At 46.3% G+C, this 22433-nt stretch overlaps 1 protein-coding gene across 1 annotated transcript in view; it reads left to right on the top strand.

The window, feature by feature from the left end:
• Window positions 1-21713, top strand: part of ARL6IP6 (ARF like GTPase 6 interacting protein 6) — a 214283-nt gene extending 192570 nt beyond the window's left edge. The window contains exon 4 of the mRNA XM_085645534.1: window positions 21336-21713. Within this exon, the coding sequence (XP_085501660.1) occupies window positions 21336-21429 (94 nt within the window). The 3' untranslated portion in view covers window positions 21430-21713. The remainder of the gene's footprint in view (window positions 1-21335) is intronic.
• The last annotated feature ends 720 nt before the right edge of the window (window positions 21714-22433 follow it).

Raw genomic sequence — 22433 nt, 5'->3', positions numbered from 1 at the left:
TCGCTATTCTCGAGTCTTGTTCTTTGTCGAAGGCACGCAGTCCTCCCAAGGCTTTGGAGGTCGTTGGGCTGCATGATGGGTGATTTGGCGCATGATCATCGAGGGCTGCAGACAGGCTGGTAGGGCTGGGACCAAGTCAGTTTGTGTCTGCTGTCTTCTCTGCTGGTGCAACTCTGTAGTGTCTGAACTTCAGCTCCTGATGACCAAACAAGAGCCAGAGTCTGGAGATGCCACCTAAATACTAGACTTGGGGAAGTTACAGTGGAATTACAGGTAGTGGCCAGTGGGCCCCTTACGTGGGGTGTCTAGACCCTCTGTTATGCTCACCTACCGTGGGATTGGATAAGTGCCATAATCTTAAAGATGTTGAGCACTGAAAAGTGTACTTCACCTCGCCTCCAGCTTATAGGAGTGGAGTTGGCATAGGAGAGCACACTTCCTATACTCTCTAGGTTTTCCCACCTGTCCTGCCAGAAAGGGAGATGAGGAAAGGAAGGTTGCTTGGTCCCTCTAACAGGAGAGGCTGGTGATGCATTATAAAGGTGGCAAGGCCGTTGAAGCTCCTATAGGAGAGCACACTTCCTATACTCTCTAGGTTTTCCCACCTGTCCTGCCAGAAAGGGAGATGAGGAAAGGAAGGTTGCTTGGTCCCTCTAACAGGAGAGGCTGGTGATGCATTATAAAGGTGGCAAGGCCGTTGAAGCTCCTCACCAAGAATGGCTCTTCCTGAAAAGGGGGCGGTGTTAACACCTCCACCCAGGAAAGGCATTGTTCTTGGCCTCAGAGTGCGTAGGCACTCACCCAATGAGGTAAGAACACTGATGGTAGCAGGCTGGTTTAGACCATTTGGTGGCCACACCCATGACTGGTAGGTTTCAAGGGACCCCTCTAAGGGGTCCTCTGGGTGCACTTTGTAATAAATCTGACACTGGAATCAGTGCAGGTTTATTATGCTGAGATGTTTGGTATCAAACATCCCATATTTCATTGTAGCCATCATGAACCTGGGGAACTTGTAATGATGAGTGTCCAGCCGATGTACTTATTATGGCTTCCCTAGTCACTTACAATATTCAGGAATCGACAAGGATATTGCAGGGGCATATCTGCTCATGCAGTTATGCCCTCACTGGAGATATAGTGCACCCTGCCTTAGGGCTATGGCCTGCTAAAGGGGTGTCTTACCTATATTTAATGCATTATCTTTGGGCATGGCACACAGTGATGCGTGCCATGTCGACTTTTCATTTTTGTCTGCATTGACACGCAGGCTGCAGTGGCAGTGTGCTTGTGCTTGGTGAGGGGCCCCTTCTGATGGCACAATTCAAGCTGCAACACTTAGCAACCCTCTTTAACCAAAAGGCCCTTGGTACCAGGGGTATCTTTTACAAGGGACTTACATACAAGCTAAAGGCGTGCCAATTTTGGAAACAAAAAGTACATCTTCGGGAAGGAGATCCGGCACAGAGGACCCGATTAGCAGGACCCTGTGCACTTCCAGACGAAACTACATCATTTTCCAAGCAAAAAGTGGGGGCTAACTAGGTCAAAAGAGGCTCTTTCCTACAGTCAGGATCAAGAAGCCTGGACTTGTTGTCATAGGTGAGTCCAGGTTCTCTGCCCCTTTACAAGTGGTTATGAACACTCCAAGTGTGAGTCACACCAGAGATGGTAAGATCTGTAACAAAGACAAGAGTTGAAACCAAGGCTGATGTTGTACAAACTCGTTTTGAAAGGATATCAAAGCAAGGATGCATAAAGGAGCCACGTTTTTAACTGGTCTGGAATGAAAGGTACAAACCTACTTGGCTCAAGGATTACATTGTTGGATGTCTTTCAGCCAAATTCGCAACTTAAACTGTTGTGCTTTTCATTATGCCTTTAAGTCATTGGTCATGCTGTTAATTTTACTTCTTAGTTCACTTCATTTATTTGTTGACGTAAACTGATTTATTTTTCTTAATCCATTTACTTGTTTGTCATGTTTATAGTTCATTTTACTGATGTTTATTTATTGTTGCTTCCTTTGTTTGTCATTCTGGGCGAGGGTGTGTTGGGTTTGCCTCTTGGTAAAATCTGATGATGCGAAATAGAATGTAGAAGGTTGTGGTGTTAGGGGTTCGAGGACGATGTTTGGAAGAAGGAAGGAAAGAGCGGGCTGAGCGATGTACTGGTGGCGTTCTTGTACTAAGTGCTTTTAAACACTTCTCACCTCCGTGGGAGTCGCAGTCTTCATTTTAAACTGGATGGTGACTGTTTTTAGATTAATCTCAGTAGGATAGAGACCTTACGTTTCAGTGGTTTTGCAGCAGTTTCTAGACCTTTTTAGTCAAAAAGGGGTTATTGCTGATTTTTATCCCTTTACATGGACTTTGTTGCTTGGGTTTTCCTTGCGCAAAAGTGTCACTCGAAGTGTTACTCATTCGGTAGTAGAATGTCACTCATAAGTACCCCGAACCCATGGAAATGTCACACAAAAGCAGCGTGAAAACTTGGTAGCTATGACATAGGTATGCTCTGAGGCTATAAAAAAGGCATGTGCCAGTTGCATTCATCTGCACTCCATCTCCATGCGTGATCCCTAGAGCCTTGCGAACATTAATCTTAAATTACTTCATCTGTTGTCTCTTTTGGGTGAGGGGGGTCTGCTTAATCATAATCTGCTTGCTGTCTCCCCACCTAGCCTTCCCCCAAAACTTTTTATTCATTATCATTTGCCTGGACGCTTAGGAAGAATTAGGACATGGTCGATAGAGTCCCTGCTCACCCTTGCACTATCTGTGACACGTGTTAAATCACAACATCTGTGGCGCGTCGAAAAACACCTCCGACAACTTTCAGTTGTAACTTTGCCGAGGGAGTGGTGAATGCGAAACGACGAGTGGGAGGTCCTTGTCCCGTTCTCCGTAGCTCTAGGGGCTGTGAGTATGTAGGGGCGGATGTAACAGGGTGCGGGGAATGGGGAGAGTACAAAACCATCCACACTCAGTTGCTGTAGTCGGAAGCCCTGCCCCCGAGCGGGCTGCCTCCTTTTATTGGCTCCCCGCAGGCCACGCCTGGCCTGCGGATGTAGGGGTGTGTGTTCGATGTCGCTACAACAACTAGACCACAGTCATTACATCCCTACCAAACTCCGGGGTCTTTTTTTCTTCCTCCCCCCCCCCCCCCCCAACAATACTCTGAAACATGTATAATAGTCACCTTACACATTTTGTTGTGGTTTTGATACTTGCGCTTTTCCCTGATGTTGGTGGTTGGGTCTCAGCCGGCATGCAAAGTCTCTCAGTCTTTGGCTGGGATGGGGATTTGGCCTCAATCCATACCTCCCCGAGCGGGGTCCCTCGCTCGGCGTCATAGCCCGAGGGCTACCAGTGGCTGCCACGGGCATGGGACCTGCCACAGCCCCCCCTGGTGTGGCTGGCGTACGTTCCACGGTGGCCTCCTCTTCCTCTTCCAGCACAGCATTCTCTAGGGGCAGCCCTTCCTCGGTGGCCCCTCCGCCGTCCACCGGTGACATTGCTCTGAACCAGGAAGCGTTTCTTGTCACTGTCTCCCCTCCCTTCCTGGCGGTGACCATGGTCCCTTTTACGGCCTCGACAGTCCAGAGGCCGGGTTCGAAACGGGTTTGAAATTTTCCCCCGGGCCGCCTATTTTTAATGATCACCTGCGTTCCCAGCGAGGGTATCTTGGATGCGGCCCTCCGGCGGTGACTGGCTCGTCTATTGCTTTGTTCGCGTCTCTCCTGGGTCCCTTCCTGGTCGACGGGCACCGGTGCCCACTCCCGGCTACTGGGGAGGAGGTCCCTCCTGGTCCCTTGGAACATGAGGCTCCACGGGCTCCTTTGGGTGGTACTATGTGGCGTGCTCCTATATTCCCTCAGGAATTCATGAAGTCGTTGCTCTGGGTCAGCCTGTTCCACCATGGCTATGCGGAATGTCTTGTTTAGGGTGCGCATAAAGCGTTCCACCTCCCCGTTGGCTTGAGGCCATTGGGGTGTGATGCGCCTGTGCCGGATCCCTCTTTGGCTGAGATAGGTGGCAAATTCCGCGCCCTGAAACGGTGGCCCATTGTCACTGCGGAGTTCTTTGGGGTAACCAAACATGGAGAATATCTTCTCAAGGGCGGGCCCCACCTGTCCGAAAGCCGTGGACCTCACCTTCTCTGCCACGGGGTATTTGGAGTACGCATCTACCACCACTAGAGTGTGCCCCTCGCCGGGGAAACTCCCAAAGTCCACGCTAACTTTTTCCCAGGGTACTAGGCTGGCATCCTCCGTGATGATGGGTTGGGGTCGGTCCGGCTCGCCCGTGAGCTGGCAGGCCAGGCAGCTCCGGACATGTTCCTCGACCATCTGCTCCAGCCCCGGGAACCACATTTTCTCTCGGATTCTGGCCGTCATTTTGGTGGTCCCTTCATGTCCCCCGTGGGCAAGTTGGATCGCCCGCTGTCTCGGGGACGACGGGATGACTAGCCGTGGGCCGCGTAGCAGTATGCCATCTTCTGTAGCACTTAGTTCGTGCCGGATGCGCCACATCTGGGTGAGTGATTCTCTGTCTTCTTGCGCCCATGTGTTTGCTTGGTGTAGGTATCCCGTCCATGACCCATCTTGGACTGCTTTCAAGGTCTGCATGTACACTGAATCCATCTCAGCCCCCTCTTTGATGTCATCCAGTGTCATGTTCTGGGGGCATGCAGTGAGGGCAACCCACTGAGCAAATTCATCGCATGCTTCATCTGTCCCCGTCTGATCCGGGGCCGGTGGGTGACGGGATAGAAAATCCGCCGGGTTTCTGGCCCCCGGGCGATACACTACTTCCATCTCGTACGGCTGCAGCTGGACCGCCCATCTCTCTATCCGCGGGGGCGGATGGTGTGAGGTACCTTTGAATAGGGGCACTAGTGGCTGGTGGTCGGTGACCATTACAAACGGATGCCCTCGTAGGTATAGATGGAAGTGGTTGCAAGCCCATTTTATGGCGAGCGCCTCACGTTCAATTTGGGCGTACCTTGCCTCGGTTGGGGTGAGGGCTTTGCTGGCAAAGCTTAGTGCCGTCCACTGGCCCGGCCCTTGTTCTTGGGTAAGTACCGCACCCAGCCCTACGGGGCTCGCGTCAACCAGTACTTCTGTCCGCTTCTTGGGGTCGAAGTAGGCCAGCGTGGCCTTTTCCAGTAGTGCCGTCTTAATCCCCTGGAAAGCTTCCTCCTCTTTCGGTCCCCACTTCCACGGGGTGTCTGTTCTCGTCAAGGCGCGAAGCGGTTCGCTCCACGTTGCCAACCCCGGGATGAACCGGCCGCAATAAGTGGCCATGCCAAGAAAACTCCTGACTTCCGTGGGTGACGTCGGGGCTGGAGCGTCCTTGATAGCTTTGGATTTTCGAGGATCCACCTGAATCCCTTCCTGACTAAACACGTAGCCGAAGAATTCGATCTTTGGCTGAAAGAACTGGCTCTTGTCTTTGTGTAATGTCGCACCATGAGCACTCAGTCTCCCAAGGGTATCTCGCAGGTGTTTGTGATGTTCGGCCGCCGTTGCCGAGTGAATGAGGATGTCATCGCTGACATTGATGACTCCCGGCAATCCAGACAGCAGCTCCCGGATGGTATTTTGAAACACCTCGGCCGCCGAGGAGATCCCAAAGTTAAGTCTTTTGTACCGCCAGAGCCCTATGTGGGTGCTGAATGTGGTTATGAACCTGCTGTCCTCAGCCAGGGGCAGCTGGTGGTAGCCGGCGTTCAGGTCAATCTTCGAAAACCATCGTGACCCGTTTACATCGGCAATGATATCGTCCATTGTTGGGGTCAGGTGGCGTTCCCTCTTGATGGCACGATTTGGCAGTCTCACGTCTATGCACAGCCTAATGGCTCTGGGTTGGCGCGGTTTCTCTACAATCACCATGGGTGACACCCACGGGGTGGGACCCGAGACTTTTTCGATAACTCCCAGGTTTTCCAGGTTCTCCAGTTCTTTTTCCACCACGGGCCTCAAGTGAAACGGGATTCTGCGATGCCTCAACGCAGTCGGCTTGATCGTCTTGTCGATGTGCAATCGTATCGGGTCACACTTGATGCATCCCAGGCCCTTGAAGAGTTCTGGAAATTGAGCCAGTAGTTCATCCACCTGGTGTGTTCGGACCCGGTGTGCGAAGGCTATCAGCTTCAGATCCTCTGCCGTGTGGCTACTCAGCAGTGTTTCTGCCTCCCTGTCGATGATGTGGACTGTTGCTGTTACTTCGACTTCATCAGCTTTGATGGGTACAATCATCTTCCCTTTCAGTGGGAGATGGGTGTGGGCCCCATACGCAAAGATCCTTGTCCTGGACAGTATTATCTGTGGCCTGGGTCGTAGTTGATTGAATTGCTGCAGTCCCATCACATTCACTGTGGCCCCGGTGTCGATTATGGCCTTTATCTCATTCCCTCCCAACTGAACAGTGCACGTCGGTTGTGGCCTCCTCCTACGCTTCAGCTCCTGTGCGAAAGATATAATGTGCACCTCTTCATCCTCGGAGTCGGAGTAGTCGTCCACAGTTGGCAGGTATTTTTCTTGGGCAACCCTGGCTCCTTCCGGGGGCATCGGGTCATCTAGAGATAGTTGTCGCACCGCTTTCGGCAATGATTTGGGTTTCCACTGTCCTTTGGTGTGGTTTCGCCGTCGACAGACAGATGCGAAGTGGTTCGGGACCCCTCAATTCGTGCATGTTTTTCCCTGTGCGGGGCATTCTTTGGCTGCATGTGGTTCATATCCGCAGTATCCGCATTTTGCTCGTGAACCTTCCTTCCGAGCGCCCCTGTGGTTCCTATTCTTGGCCGTCGTCTTTACCGCATCCACCTTTTCCGTCTTGATGTTGTCGCACTTTCCCGAGTGTTTGTTCAGGGCTTGGTCCATGGCGGTGGCCCTCACCGCTGATAGGTCGTGCGACCGAGCTATTATGAGTATGTCCTCAAGCGCCTGGTTTTCTTAGGATCAAACCCCTTAGCGTCTTATCCCTGCATCCTTGGATAATCTGTCATCGTATGGCTCTGGGTTGGTCTTCATTGGTGCATGTACTTGCGAGTTCCCTCACCCGCGCGTAGAATCGGTCCATAGATTCACCTTCCCGCTGCCGTGCCTGCCCCAGTTTAAATACCTCAAAATCCAGATTCAACTGAGGGTCAAAGTAACCATTGATAGCCTGGACAGCCGCATCGTAGTCGTTCACCCTGCCAGTATCAGGTAAGTGCTTGAAAAGTTTGAAGATTTCCTCCCCTGCATAGTGGAGTAACAACGACCTCTTGATCGCCCCATCCGTCTCCCTAGATGCCATGAAGTAGTTCTCTAGACGCTCCAGCCAGAGTTTCCACCTGGGGGACGCGGTTGACGGGTCCTCGACCTCGCTAAAAGGTGGCAGGACTCCCGATGCGGCGTGCTGGTATGGGATGCGGGCAGGAGTCGCCGGTTCGTCGTCGGCCATGGCTTGACTCCCTCTGGTATGGGTCGTCGAGTTTGCTGTGCTTCCCCCACTTGGCTCCCTGCTCCTCCGTGGCCCGATGTGATGGTCGTCTCACCCCGCCCGGGTGTGACAACTCTCAGCGTTTGGCTGTGGTACCTCCTGCTTGTGGGGTGATTTGGCAAAATCAGGGAGTGGCAGCGACGATTTACTTTTGCCCCTGCTTGTTGGTGACCGGCTGGCGTTGGCCAATATTCGTCGTTGTTGTATATATTTTTTTTTTCCTCCGGGCCCTCTGGGCCCCTTGCGGCCTCCTTGCAGCCCTGGGGTTGTCCTCGCTGTCGCGCGCGCCTCCCTCCTTCCTTTCGCGCCTTCCCCTGCCACATGCTGGCCGGGCCTCCTGTTCGCGCTGCCCGCGTGTGTACTGGTAGGCCGTTTGTTACTGCGCATGCGCGCAGGGCTCCTTATCGTGTGGGTCGCGCTCCGCGCGGCGGTTCCGCTCCTTCCCGCTTTGTTGCGCCTTGCTCGCGCCTCGCCTGCCCTTCTGGACCCTCCACTGCTCACAGGGGTTGGGCCGTGTGATCTTCGGGCCCGCTCACCTCTCGATCGTGCTTTGGGGTCGTGGGAGTCCCCGATGCCACCCCGACCTTCTCAGCTTGTCGTTGTTGGGTGGGTGTGCGTGGGACCGTATCCCACCCTCGTCGCCAGTGTCCCGTTCTCCATAGCTCTAGGGGCTGTGAGTATGTAGGGGCGGATGTAACAGGGTGCGGGGAATGGGGAGAGTACAAAACCATCCACACTCAGTTGCTGTAGTCGGAAGCCCTGCCCCCGAGCGGGCTGCCTCCTTTTATTGGCTCCCCGCAGGCCAAGCCTGGCCTGCGGATGTAGGGGTGTGTGTTCGATGTCGCTACAACAACTAGACCGCAGTCATTACAGTCCTGGCACGAAGAGGTGCCTCTCGCAGTCTTGGCGCGTACGCATTGTCATTAGGTCACGCCTGACCCAGCGCATGCGCTGGTCTGGCGAGACTTATTGAGAGAGCTCCAAAAAGTGCTACCAGGCCAGCCTAGAGCTACAGTGCAAGTGCGCGCGCCGCGCTTTACCGCGACGGCCGCTTTGATGTTTGATCGTGATCACGATCACTTTCACGGCCGCTTGGCATAGCTAATAGGTCTCGCTTTTGGGACCTTATAAGTATTTAGTTATGGAACTGTTGCATGGCTAAATACTTGTAAGGTCCCAAAGGCGAGACCTATTGGCTATGCCAATGCTTGTTTTTCTTTTTCAACCGTGCTTTCCAGGTGGCAATCCTGCACCAAAGCAGAGTTCCTCAGTTCCCGCCAAGTTGTGAATAACTCCGCAGGCCGATTTAGAACACTATCATCTAGTTACGAAAATCATTATAGCACTGACTGCGCGGTTTTGCAAGTAGTAGATGCAATGATAGGTTCTGCGTGGGCAGCGTGAACGAAAAATGTGTGTGTTTTTGGCTCATAGTGTTTCCTGTAAGCGTGCTGCAGCTTTGTGGCTAGTCTGTAGGGGGTGGTGTTGGACAACAAGACTTATAGTATTCTGGAAGAAAACATGATGTCTCGCATTACATTCACGCGTGTCTTGCAGCAGTGTTGAAGGTAGTCAAGCTCGCCTATTTCACATCTCCATGTCTTAGCATGTAAAATTGTTTTTGTCATTTGTATTTGTGCTATAGATGTGGGCTTGTGAATGCGTTCTCGTTTTTTTTGTATTGCTTTGCAAGTAGAGTAGTACGCTAAAATGCTGTGCGTCGAAAAGGCTGACGCTGTAGGACGCATAATTTTGCAAAAATGTTTGAATACTTTATTACTCTTATTTTTAATTAAAAACCGACCGTATAAGTTATGAAGTGTTTGTATATCTGCCTTGTGTTTTTTCCGTTTATACATGAATAATGAATATACATTAAAGTCAGTCACACGGAGTTGTTACCCTTTTATTCCTTGATGTTGCAATTATGTAGGGAGTCATGGTTTCCTTCCACATCTAATTTTGTATTTGGGCTTAATCGAAGTTTGTCGGCCTCTGATCGTCACAAATGAGACTACTCAGGACCCAAATTAAGCACTTTGAGGCCAGAAAGGCTGGTCGTTTGTCACATAAGACTTTATAGACTATGGTCAGTGCCTTAAAGGTGCCTCTAGAGTGGATGGACAACCAGTGTAGGACCTAAGCACAGACGTGATGTGTACTCTTCCGGTGTATGGTATCACTAACTCGGTCATCCCTGAGCCACATTTCTGTCATGAACGATAAATCAATATAATACCTGGCATGTAAAAAAATATATATATATATATTTATTTATTTATTTTAATCCACCACTTATCCCTTGGATTGAAGGTCTTCAAACTGTGGGGGGGGTGTCGCCCTACACATTGTCACCTTCTTTGGGGGTGGTGGCTGCATTCCCAGGGGATGAAAAGCCTCTAAGTATTTGTAAATGAAGATGGTACGACATTGTTCATGTGTCGGGTTTACAGTATGTCTTCATTTATAGTGAAAAAAGTACATAAAGGGCATGGGAACTGTGATCCGGAGTGCTGCGGGGCAGGTGTCAGCAAGTGTGGTGGCCAGGTCAAAGACATGTCTACAGAGAACAAAATATTGTGTAAATAAATTTATCGCTGTTTTTGCACCTTAACGTTACTTACTGCATGTAAAATAACAGCAAGTTAAACTTTTTAGTGGGAAATCCCCTCGTTAAAATGATGACCTCAACTGGTTAATCTGATCACTGCAACTGTCTGTGTATGTCCGAAAAGTCACATAGTTGAATCCAGGTTGGTGCAGTGGGTAGTAGTGACTTGTGTATTATAGTGCTACGAGGGTTCAGCCTCTGACAGAAAGCACTGTTACATATGTAAGTCATTGTTTTAGAATTGTATTGCACACAGTATAAGATAGGCTGCCCCAAAATGAGTGTTTAAAAAAAAAAGCGAGTGCTTTCAAAGTATATATTTTAGTTTTTAGAAGTGTCCATCCAAACAATGCATTGCAAGAACTCAGGTGATACCCCTATTGCATTACCTCTCAAAAATAATAAATCTTTGTCATCCGTGAAGCTTCAAATGACTTCATCAATTAAAGTCTATTCAGGTTTCCAAGCTACCCTTGCGAGTAGTGAATAACCAACTGCACACATATACACTGTTTCAGGTTTGCAAGCTCCCCGAGAAGGCTCTCTATCCTCTCTTGGCTTTACAGCACAGGAGACCTGTCACCACCTTCACTTTCAGCCAGTGTCACCTCCAGGTCTGCATTAACTCTCCAAGGATGGGTTTTTATTTTTTTTATTTTTGTTTTAAAAAGCGCATTAACGTTGACTGCATTAAAAATATTTTTTTGCCATGCTGCACAGAGGCTTTGCATATGGACAGCATCACTGTAAATCATTGCCAATGCCAAAAACTCTCATAGGCGACACCTATTGCTTATTTGCAAATGGACAAAGACAGTTCCCTCCGAGAGATGCACAGGTGAAATGGCTGAGATTTTTTTTTTTTTTTTGGGGGGGGGGGGGGGGGGGGAAGATTATCATTACCACTAGTGCAGCAGGTGCAGTGGCACACTGTGGCCAGTTGAGTTAGGGACCAGTCAACAGGGCCCAAACAACAGGGGGGCTTTTATCCCTTTTTATACAAAGTGGCAGGCAGCATGCTTTGGGCCTCAGGCCTAGGAAAGATGGACCAGTGAAGGGTACAGAGGAGTTCTGTAGGTATCATTGGTGCTGTAGGTGTGGTAGCACATGGGCCCGATGGTGTGGGATGCCAAATACACCTCAATTATGGCTTTGTTACTATTGTTTCTTGTTTGCATTAGGGCCCGGTGCTCCCTTGGCCCAAGGGTGGGTAAAATTGGAGCAGAGCCACCTTAGCTTGGAGTCAGAGGGAGTGGGGGGAGTTAGTGGGGCAAAATAGGGGGTACATGTTTTTACAATAGGCAAACCGAGCCCTCTTCACAAGGCAGTAACTATCATTAATGAATCCGGTGCAGTGACACTGGGGCTCGGGGATGTGAGGGTCACACTAGATCACAGTCTATCACTGTCTTACTTTAAAAAAAAATAAAAAAGAGGCATGAGTGCTCATTTTCCTTGCCGGCATTAGGCCAAAGGTACCCTTACTGCACTGAGGAGGGTAACACATGGTAGCTAATTTTTTTCTGAAAGAAATAGAGGGTCTGTTTCAAGGTTAAAGTGATGGCCAGGCATGGTGGGGTAAAGGTGAAAGAGGCACAGGAGACAGCGTGCTACTCAGAGCTGTACTTAACATTAGTTCACCAGGTGCAGTTCCATTGGTACCCAAGGGTGAGGGACTCGCATCATCCTAATTATGGGTGCGCAGTGTTTTTCAATGTTTCTATCTCCAGTCCGTGCCATTAACTTTTGGAGGAGAGCCAACTTCAAAACATTTTGGTGAGTGGGGGGCGGGGCCTCAGAGCAGAAAAGTTAAACGTTTGAAGACCTCTGCCTTAGAGGGACTGGCAGATACTTTTTATTTTTAAATTGTTTCCGCTAGGAAAGGCTTTGGGAGAGCACACAGGAGGAGGATCTGTTCCTTTCTCCCTCCGAAGTCAACTTTCACAATTCAGTGAAGGAAAGATGTCCGACAGGGACCCATTTAGGAATCCGTTTCCACTCCACTTCACAGTCAGTAACAGGTCAGTGGTTTGCTACTGCAATTGCGCTCAGCCATTCATGAATTAATAATTTCCTAGCTAACTTGAAGGAAAGTTTCAATTCTATTAACGACACAGATGCAATGATTATGCTTTACTCTTTCTTTAATAGCTCATCATCCCAGCATGTAGTGAACAGTAACATCAAGTACCTTCTTTCAGGCAAGAAGCTTGCCACTCAGCAGCTCCATAAACCTGTTCATGCCCCATGCAATGACGAGAGCTTTCTGCGTCTATGCAAATTACACTTAGAATAGTCTCTCGATTTGTCGTTTTTTAAATTATCTAACAGTTTACGCGACCGCTTTACAGCTGCAGACCCCTGAATGGATCACAGACAGAATTATTGCTATGTGAAAAGCCTGTCTCTACCACAACTGTGCAAGCTAACACAACTTCTGGCATCCATGTTGGCTACCCACTACACAAAAGTTCAAGCAGGATCCCTAGCACCCCACATGCACAACACAAGCCCAGTCAAGCACCATCCATTAAAGTACCGGTTTCAACACTGGGCCTGGGAGGTGCAGTCTTTAAACTAGGCAGAAAAGTGGAATAAATTAACAAAATTCTTATGGTTGAAGAGGACAACAAACAGTACTAGGAAATGAGGCAGAAATATCTCATGCGTGTGGCGGAGGGGAGGGGGGTTATGAACCTATCCTTGCACACTTCATTTGCATCTGAAGCGGTCAATAAAAACGGAAAAATCACTGATGTCTGCTAGGACACGTCTGGTTACATGCAGCCCTCTACATACCAAACCCCTTCTATTGCATCACTCATCGAGAATTCATGAGACAACTTACTTGGAGATTGGTCCTTGGGAGTTGGAGATCGAAAACTCTGAACCAATCCTGAGAGCTAGTCACCTGCGCTCCAGGAAGCTCTTGACAACTGAGCTATTCAGACTGTTCTTTGGCCCAGGCTCTGCCAACACAAGTGCAGCAAGTAAAGAATACTAAACATGGGAGTGCCCCGTTTGACCTGGCTCTAAATCATGACTGTTATCCAAACAGTCTAGTGGCTATCTCAGGGCTCCAAGTGCTCCAGATCCAATAAATAACTATAGGGTTTGTGCAGAATATCAAAGAAGGCAAGGATTGATACTCTTTATACTGCATCTAGAAAAGCAACAGCTGCAGTTGCACTTTCTGGATCTTTATGATTTAAATATGTGGCTAGAAGTTTTACAGGTAGGTGACCAACTTCTACCAGGAATTACACAGGAAACTTACTTTCATAGTCGAATCAGGAACATTGGATTCGTGATAGGCTGTAAACTCTCTCCATACATTTGTTTACCTTTTTAGGTTAAACTGCTCTTCAAGAGCCTTACCAAAAATCTTTTTTAGTGGTGCCAGATTACTTTGCGGCTGCTGGAATCCAGCTATTGTTCCCACGTCTGAATGACGAGCAGGCGAGGTCCCTCGCCGGAGATGGACCTCTCATCAGCCTTGTGTCACACCCTTTTTAATCTGAGAATTTCTGTCAGTCAGAATAAATCACATTTGATTTCTCTCCCCTGGAATCCTATTTGGAGAAGCCGTTCTGGAGTTAAACATAAGCCTAACCTTTGCTCTGCGAAAAAGTCTAAGTTATGCTTTTGTTGTGTATATGGTAAACAGCGGTCTGCTGTCTTATATCTAGGTTTGCTCTATAAAAATCATACAAAGATACATGCATGCCCCTTAATCCCAAATGTCTTTAGAATGGAGGCATTTTGTATCCGTGTTACTCCCACGGCAAAAGGCGGGAATCTATTTCCTCTTCAGTGAGATGCAGCAGTGGACGCTGGGTACCAGATGGTTTTTGTGTTGTGTACAATAATTCTGAGTCCTTAAGTGGGTGGACTCCACGTCCCACTTTGAAAGGCTGTGTGTCCGTTTCACAACTCTTCTACCCCGATCCTAATTCCAACAGACCCATCAGGGTTCGTGGGGCGCTCCTGGAGTTTTGCATCGGTTGCATAGTTTGTCCCCCATGAGGACTTGGCTGATAATAATTCTTCCGGAGCTGAATTCCTACCTGTCTTATATTAAAAAATTAAGGTTGTTGAGGTCATTCTGAGCCACACACAAAACTTTATCTGAACTAATAGAAGGAAACACCGAACACCACCCTGTGCAGATTCTCCTGGGCCTCTGATGCTAGTATTCTCAATACATATCAGTCAGGCGCTCTCCTCAGCCTGTTGAGAATGATTGAGCACCTTAGCTTGGGCCCAAAGTTCCTGTTTGCTTCCAGAGGCCCTCTTGTTCTCAGCGAGGCTTGCCCGAGAAGTTGACATCCACACTCGTGGCTGCCTTCCCTATGAGTCCATTGATGGACAGTAGCAGAGTCCTCGTGCTTCCAACCTGATTGGTTAGAAGTGAGGAAGCTGTATGCGAGATCTTCCAATCCATTAGTCTCATACATCAGGTAACCTTTCCATTGTGGAACCAATGGTTTGATTGCAGAAACCGTATTATTCACACTTACCTGCCACTTACTCTAACCCGGAAATTGCGTGTGCTGCTAGAAAGAATTGCTGAAAAAGAATGCGAAACAAACTGGCTCGTGTTTTGTAATTTGGCACTGCATAACAAGTGCTCTATTCTATATACATCCATAAATATGTACGTAATTGCTGATGTTTGTGCTTCAGAATTTAAGATTATTTTCTCACAAGCCCTGCTTGCCACCCGAAGCAAATGTTAATAGGCTGAATTGCATTGTTTGTTTAAAGGAGCAAAGCAGGTTTCGTGTTTGTGGCTCAGTGGACTTGCACCTGCCTAAGAGAGCCAATTCCACTGTGGGATTTAATTGTTTTATTTGCTTCCTCTTAAACAGAAGATTTCCTGCGATTTTAAACTTAATGGATAGAGCAGCCGACCTTGAATCTGGAGAACCAGGTGCGAGTCTGGCGGGAGTCTCAAACATCCTGTGATTCTGGGCAAATCACTTAATCTCCCCCTGCCTAAAAGATTGGGGGGGGGGGGGGACATGAATGTGTCCATCTGTAATGCAACTGGTGCTCAAATAAAGCGCTCTGATACCAAGGGGTCGAGTTCGCGCTATATAAAACTAAAAAAACGAAAAACCTGCAGTAATGGAAGCTATTTCACCAGCTAGTAGAGGTAGGCCCTCATTATGAGTAGCCAGAGAATTGAGGCGTTATTTCCCCTTCCCCAGAGTTGCCTATACCAGCGGTTTTCGTAACCCACCTCCACCTTATCCCTTTCCCCTCTGGTCAGTTTTTCAGCAGCTGAAATCTCCAGGTGGAAATAAGCAGATCTGTGGTGTTCATGCGGACCACATAGTTCTCATGTGGCCAGCGTCTGCCCTTACTGCCACCAATGGAATGAAGCGGCCACAGATAATAAGGGCCGTTGTGATCTCCAGGCTCGTGTGCCAGAGTAATCTTGGACCGTACTCCTTATAAACACTTGTTTTTCGAATCTTGCCTTCTGTCTTTTCTAAAGTTATATCCGAATTTCTGCCATGGCATCGTGTCTTGACACTGGGATACTCCAGACAGTTTGGATGTCGTTTAAGTCACAGCTTTAAATGGGCAGGTACTGTCTAGGACTGAGTACCTGCACTACTTTAATTTGAAAGCGGGAGAGTGCCTGCACTTCTGAGCACCGCTGCAATGCATTTGATGGGAGAGTACCGGCACTTCTCTGCACCGCTGCAATGCATTTGATGGGAGAGTACTAGCACTTCTCAGCACCGCTGCAATGCATTTGATGGGAGAGTACTAGCACTTCTCAGGTGCAAACGGGTACTCTAGATAGGGCGGGCCAGCACTTCTGTATTTCCATTTAAAGCACCGGTTTAAGTTGTACTTGGTGGGAATACCGTTTTGCCTTAAGCTCACTATTTCTTTTTACACATGATGGTGTAAGATCGAGCAGCATGGCCAGCAAATCTATCTTTGCTAGGTGGATAGTTTCGTGTATTTCTGTTTGACTAGATTTATGCTCATCCGGTCAGATCAAAGATAGTAAGTAGCACCTTTTACAGACATTGTTCTTTAAATTCCTCTTATTAAGCTTGTGCTTCTGCTAAGCACTTATACTACCTTTCTATAATTGAATCACTGCCAATCGGGCTTGGTTTCTTCCATCAAGTGTTCCTTTGAATCAAGCCTCACAATTTGGGAAGCAGGAGCAGCATAGATGAGTAATCGCATGACCTCGCGATGATTAAGGATCTCATCGGCCTTGTTCTCCCTTTTCAGTCCGACCCAGCCATAACAACGGGCGTATGTTAAGTCACATTATGCATTCCTTGCCATTAAACAGCTTGTGAAAACAATCTGGATGTTTAGCAACAAAGGGAGTATGGGGGTAGGACATGGAAAGGGTGAGCCTAGCTCGCGAAGCAACAAGTGTCGGAGGCCCTTTTGAATCTTCAGGCCACACTGTGCTTTTCTTAGAGAAAATAGGAATGTTTCTGGTTTCCTCTACTCTAGTGAAGGGTGTACAAAACATTTAAGAAGTTAATCACAATGACAGTAAATTTCTGTTCTGTTTGATTGCAAAATAAGGTCTTACAATTGATAACCTCTTGCATTCACCCAGTCCCTGTTCATGACGGATGCAATTTGACCCTTCCTGTCATTTGGGTACAACTATGCCCATCACTTCAGCTTTAGATTAGTGGTCCTATGGAACTCAACATTTCTATGTGGCTGTCTCCTCCACTCTTTTCCTTCCTTTATCCTGCAGATTTTAAACTTACTCCTTTAAAGTACAGTGGTGGCTGCTATTGAAATCTTTGATATTATGCATCATGGGGTGTTCTGGTTTCCTCCTGGCTTTATTCTTGGGAAGCTTTCACGTATTTGTCTTACTTACCCTGGTGTTAATTCTATGCCTTTTAGAAGGAATTTAGGAAAAAAGTCCTTGAAGTGTTGCGACAACAGTTTCCTTGCACTTCTTTGCTGTTATAAGTGGTGTTTCCTCCAGTGGGGCCACTTCTTTAGTTCCACTGGAAGTGCTCCACAATATTGATGATTGTTGCCCAACAGAACCCATAGCTCTAGTCGATATGGGCAGGACTCCTTCCCTCAACATGCTATGCAGTGACTGATAGTTTGTGGTGTCTTGTCACTGTAGTGGCAACATGCCATTTTACCAAGAGTCTATCTTCTCCTTTAATGTAAAACGTACTTAATCCCACGTAACTTGGGCCCTTAGCTTTCTCTTGACTGTGTGCTTGGTGATTGTGCACACATGTGGTGTGCCTAGGGGCAATATGAATGTATGTATGTATTGGTTTGTTTTATTTCCCTCAAACCTAGCCAAAAGACCGCAGAGGAGTGTTTAGGTCAAAAAGAAGCAAGCATTTGACGAGTGATAGGAGACATAGCTGATTTATGGTGTTTGAAGGGTGTATTTCATGAGGGCACATTCTATATAACAAATGTAGGGTTCCTGCTTGAGGGTGAATATCTTTGCTGCTTTCCTGTTTTTCAAACCACCGTTGGGGACTTGTTCCTCAGAGATTGCCTGCGATTCTCAAGTTGGCCAACAGTAATACTTGGCTGAAACCAAGCAGGATCTGTGGGTAGCCCAGTTCTCTGATCTTTTTTGAAACATAAAAGCCACACTTGGTACAACTGGCCTGGACCTTCTAATCTAAACCTTCTTGGATGTTTGTTGCTCCGGCTCCTTTCAGTGTGGGAATACTGGGAAAATGTATGTGAAGACGCTTCGAGAGCTGGCTGCCTGTGATTCTAAAACGTAAAATAAATAATACACCTACTGATTGGTCCCTTGCTTCCTGGTATTACCACCGATTTTAGACAATTAGAGCACTAACCCCTTGGAGTGCACCCTTTGTATTTGTCTTGATGATAAGCCAGCACAGGGTACCCTGCATTACTGTTTCACAAATGCTGGAAAGAAGCCTAGAGAAGCCCTCTACTGTGCCTTGCACAAAAGATGGATATATGAACTGCTTGGACAAGACTGTGCAGCATTCACTTAAAGGGCAAGCAGAAGCCCTAGCTAGCTTCCCATTGGCTCCATCAAATTCTTAGGAGTACTCAGGACTCGCCCATCGTACACTACATATCCAAGTGGAAAGAATTCTCAGGCACAGTCTCAGGGCTCTACACAGCTATTACGGACACTCTTCTCCAACCTGATCGCTTTTGTATTAAAGCTGTTGTAGGACCCACAATTAGAAACAGTTTCATGAGGAAGATTGGCCTCAACCCCCGGAGAATCACAACCGATTTAAAAATAATTCCACCTGAAGTAGAGAGATTTTAAACTACTTCATGCATGATATTGCTCCCCATATAAACGACATAAGGCAAATTTAGGTGCAAATGCAAACCTTTGGAGATGCAGGCATACTGAATACAACACATAATACATGTTTTGTTGTTCTGCCCTCGACTTGAAACCTATTGGGAGGGGATATGGATAGACGTAAAATCTAATTTAGACCAAATGCTTGACACGCATTCATGGCAGTATACATGAATAGATGGTTTGTAACAGCACTAACATTAGCTAAAGCTGGTATCCTACGTCTCTGGAAAGGCCCCAACTGACCAGACCATAAATGCTTGTATGATGATATGTATAAGATGGGTACTTGCATTATATGCCAAATAAAAGACAGTTTGCTACATTTTTAGATAGGCCGGGGGAAATTTCTTTCTATATACGATTATGGGCCATAACGAGGATATTGATTCTGTTACGAAATGAGATTTATTCTTAAACCATTGAGCTAGGAACAATTGTAGGACTATATACCCATGGTATAATCTCCAGATCTTGATAGATTAAGCGACTCAGGCACTCATGATGATAGAAATATCAGTCATTTATTTTGATAAGGTTTATTGGACTGTGAACACGGTATGAATTATCTTCATGGTCTACTCTGTCCTATTTTCCGTAAGAGGTTGTTTGGATGGGACCTCTTCGAGTTTATCAAACTGTGATGTAGGTTAATCTAAAACATATATGCCTGCCGGAGGTAAATCTACAAGATTTTCTTGAAAAAATGTATAATGAATTAGGATACAAGGCCCCAGCTAGTTGATATCTGCATGAAGAAGGACTCGAGGAGATCATCTACATATGGGAACACCAGTGTCAACGGTCACCCTGGCGTGGACCAAACCTGAGAAGAAAGACTTGCATTTAGGCGGGTTGAGGATGTAGCATAGGTTGCACAGTACTATTATCGTCTGTTGGACATGTACTACCCTCCATAGCTTGCCTCCAGCCGGCGCAACTACCCTGCAGCTTTTAGTAAGCCCCTATCCCCATTATTCTGTGTTGGACAAGGAGTGACATGAAGATAGCCACAGCTCTTTCTGTCACCTTCTTGCCTTTTTTCTGAGCCTGAGGATACATTTATGGTTTCCTTTAATCGTTCTGTGGTGTTTCCATTTACCTTTGCAGATTGCGGTGACCTCCTGAAATGTCTGAACCATCATCCTCCGACTTAGTTCCTTGGTTATCACTGTTAAATGTGACTGTCTAATGGAAAAATGGGATGTCCCATTGTCTATGGAGGAGTGCTGACCAGTCCAGGGGCTGTGCCTACCAGCAGAAAATTGGGACCGCTGTCCTGCATTACCAAAACATTGGAATCTTAAGATTTTGACACCCGTGAGTTCCCATCGTGTTTCTCAGATCACTTACACGCCTAAATCGACTTGACCAGTTTGGAGTCTGAACTAGTCACCATAATACCTTCAAGTCCAGCTCTAACACCGCTTCAAAGTCTTAGTGCCCCATTATACTGGACACCACAGAGATGGAGACAATATCCAGCTTTCCCCTTCTAAACAAATAGCACCCACTTTTAGTGGATGGGATTAATTTTCACTGTTGGATGGTGTATTCATTGTTTTTAGAACAAACGCTGCAGGATTTGCCCTGGAAAGCTGAGCTTTTTTCCCCCCTACCTGGGTTTTGTGTAGGAACTAGGACTAAGAAAAGATGGATGGTTGGAGATATATTGAAGCCCTCTATAAGCCACCTAAACGTAATTTGATTAAATCGGAGGAAGACGAAAGTTTTCTGAGTCTTCACAAATCCCTCCCATTAGGCAATAGAGTCTCGTGTAAAACGGAGTATAGAGGCGTACTGCCTTAGCTTTATGAGTAAGTTAGGGGTCCTGTAGCAGCCACTGTAGATGCTTTGAGCCTTCTGTTTTTCTTATATTTCCTGTTCTTGGAAAAGCGTGCAGGCCATTTAACCCTAATAGAATTTGCCCTTATCCAACTGATTCCTAATCTTTCAAGAGGTCCCGGCATGTGCCAGAGATTTGCTGTGAGCCACAAGAGTCACTGCTTATGCATTTTGAAAGTAATATTAATCACATATGTAGAACACCCAATGATGTGTTTGATCAGGACGTTACACTAAATTTGTAGTTTAAATCCTAGTTGCCTACTGTCTCGGTTTTATGGAATTTATTTTTTTGACATTTGTCTGTATTTATTCATATTTATTTTTTGCTACTTTTATCTGTATTTATCCATATTTATTTTGGGTTTTGAGGAAAAAAATGAAGCTTAAACTGGTATATTTCCACATTTATTTAACCAATAAATAGGCACTCCTGCTTGAATGCTTGCTGGGTTTCAGTGATATGAAGAATCGCAGAACATAAAATGCCCTTGTATGACACTATGCAAATTTCATTATCAACCATGTGCATATCAACTGCTGCTTAAGCCTCTTTAATAAACTTTATTTCTTTTTTAACCCCCTCACCTATCAATCCACACAGCTAGTGGCCTGGCAGTCATGGTAGAGAGTATTTAAAGAATCGCTTAAAAAGCAACCCTATTCCCGTTTTTAACCACATTTAAAAATAAATACAGACAAGGAAATGGTTTTCTGTCTGTATTTATGACTGTAACAATCAGTAAAAACGGAAAACAGGAAGCCTTAATGATAATATATATTTTTTTGCTGCTCCTCTTGAAACTAATTTCATAAACTCTTTAATTTACATTGTATAATAGTTTCACACATGTATGAAATATGTTAAAAATGATCTTGTTATTGTCCTATTTATAACAATCCTATATGGATGAATAGAATTATTGATTAGGGATTGTTGTTCAAGTTCATATTTTATAAAATAGAAAGTCATAATGCCATTTTAGCCTTTTATAAAATGCTTATTCTTTGTGGAATAATTTTGTTTTTTTTCTTTTCCTAGGAGAATGACAGGACATTCTTTTCACATGGGCTATAGCATGGCACTTCTCAATGGCATCGTGGCAGCTCTTACAGTAGTATGGAGTTTGATATGATTCCGTGCTTGGCCATTATGTTGGACATTCAAAGGAAATACTCTAGGATTTGAACGGAAACTGCTGTATGGACTGTTTTTGTACCACTTTGGACCGGCATTTAGTCTTTCACATACAAATGTGAATTCTTTACACAACTTGCAACTGTTGATGAATGCCTGGTTTCACAGTTTATTTTCATTTTGTAATTACTCAAGAATTGTGTAAAGCTTGAAACATATTGTGCCTTTTTTTCAAGTGTTCAAAATGGATTTTTTTTTAAACATAAATGATAATGCACTGATTGTTTCACGTGGCTGTGTCTTTGTTTCTACTTCTGTTGGACAAAGACTTGCAATAGCGTTCTTAAAGAGGACTATGCCTTTCTATTTATGGAGTCAATTCTAGAAACCAACGTCCCACTTTTGAAGCTGAGCTTGCTACTGGTGATGCCCGACCTATCCTTGTACTAAAAGTGAGCATCTCATAATTTATCCTACTGCAGGGGCTAACCCCTCTAGGTGCTTTATTCTTTAGCCACAAAATCAATTAAGAAGTTTTGCAGCACCCCCCAGCCCCCCCCCCCCCCCCCCCCCCCGAGCAAATTTTTTGCTTAAGAACCAGAGGTCCTTTATTGAAGAAAGTTCCACAGATGGTGAAAGATGTTCAAATCAAAACATAGGTGGATTAAAAGAACAGATCGTGAGAGAATTCATTCAGAGTTTAGCTTTTGCTAAGAGGCTACATGTTTTGGTACAATTAACAATTCAAACGTTCAGTTCTCATGAAGTGGTAAACAGATGTTCAGCAGCTCACAACAATACCACGACATTGTCATCTGACTAATAGTGTCAACATTTCGTCTTCAAACACCGAAGAGATTTTTTTTTTTCAATAATTCATCTACACTTCTGTGACTGTTGTCAGAAACCAATTCAGTTTTATTATTTTTTGTGCCCAAAAAGTTTCATTCATTTAAACTTATTTGAAGTACGTGCACAAAAAAGTTGACAAGGTTCTTCATA

Source organism: Triturus cristatus, chromosome 3_1 (genome assembly GCF_964204655.1).
Source record: "Triturus cristatus chromosome 3_1, aTriCri1.1, whole genome shotgun sequence".
Classification (NCBI taxonomy): Eukaryota; Metazoa; Chordata; class Amphibia; order Caudata; family Salamandridae; genus Triturus; species Triturus cristatus.
Note: the sequence above shows the minus strand (reverse complement) of the source record. Positions and strands in the feature narration are given on the sequence as shown.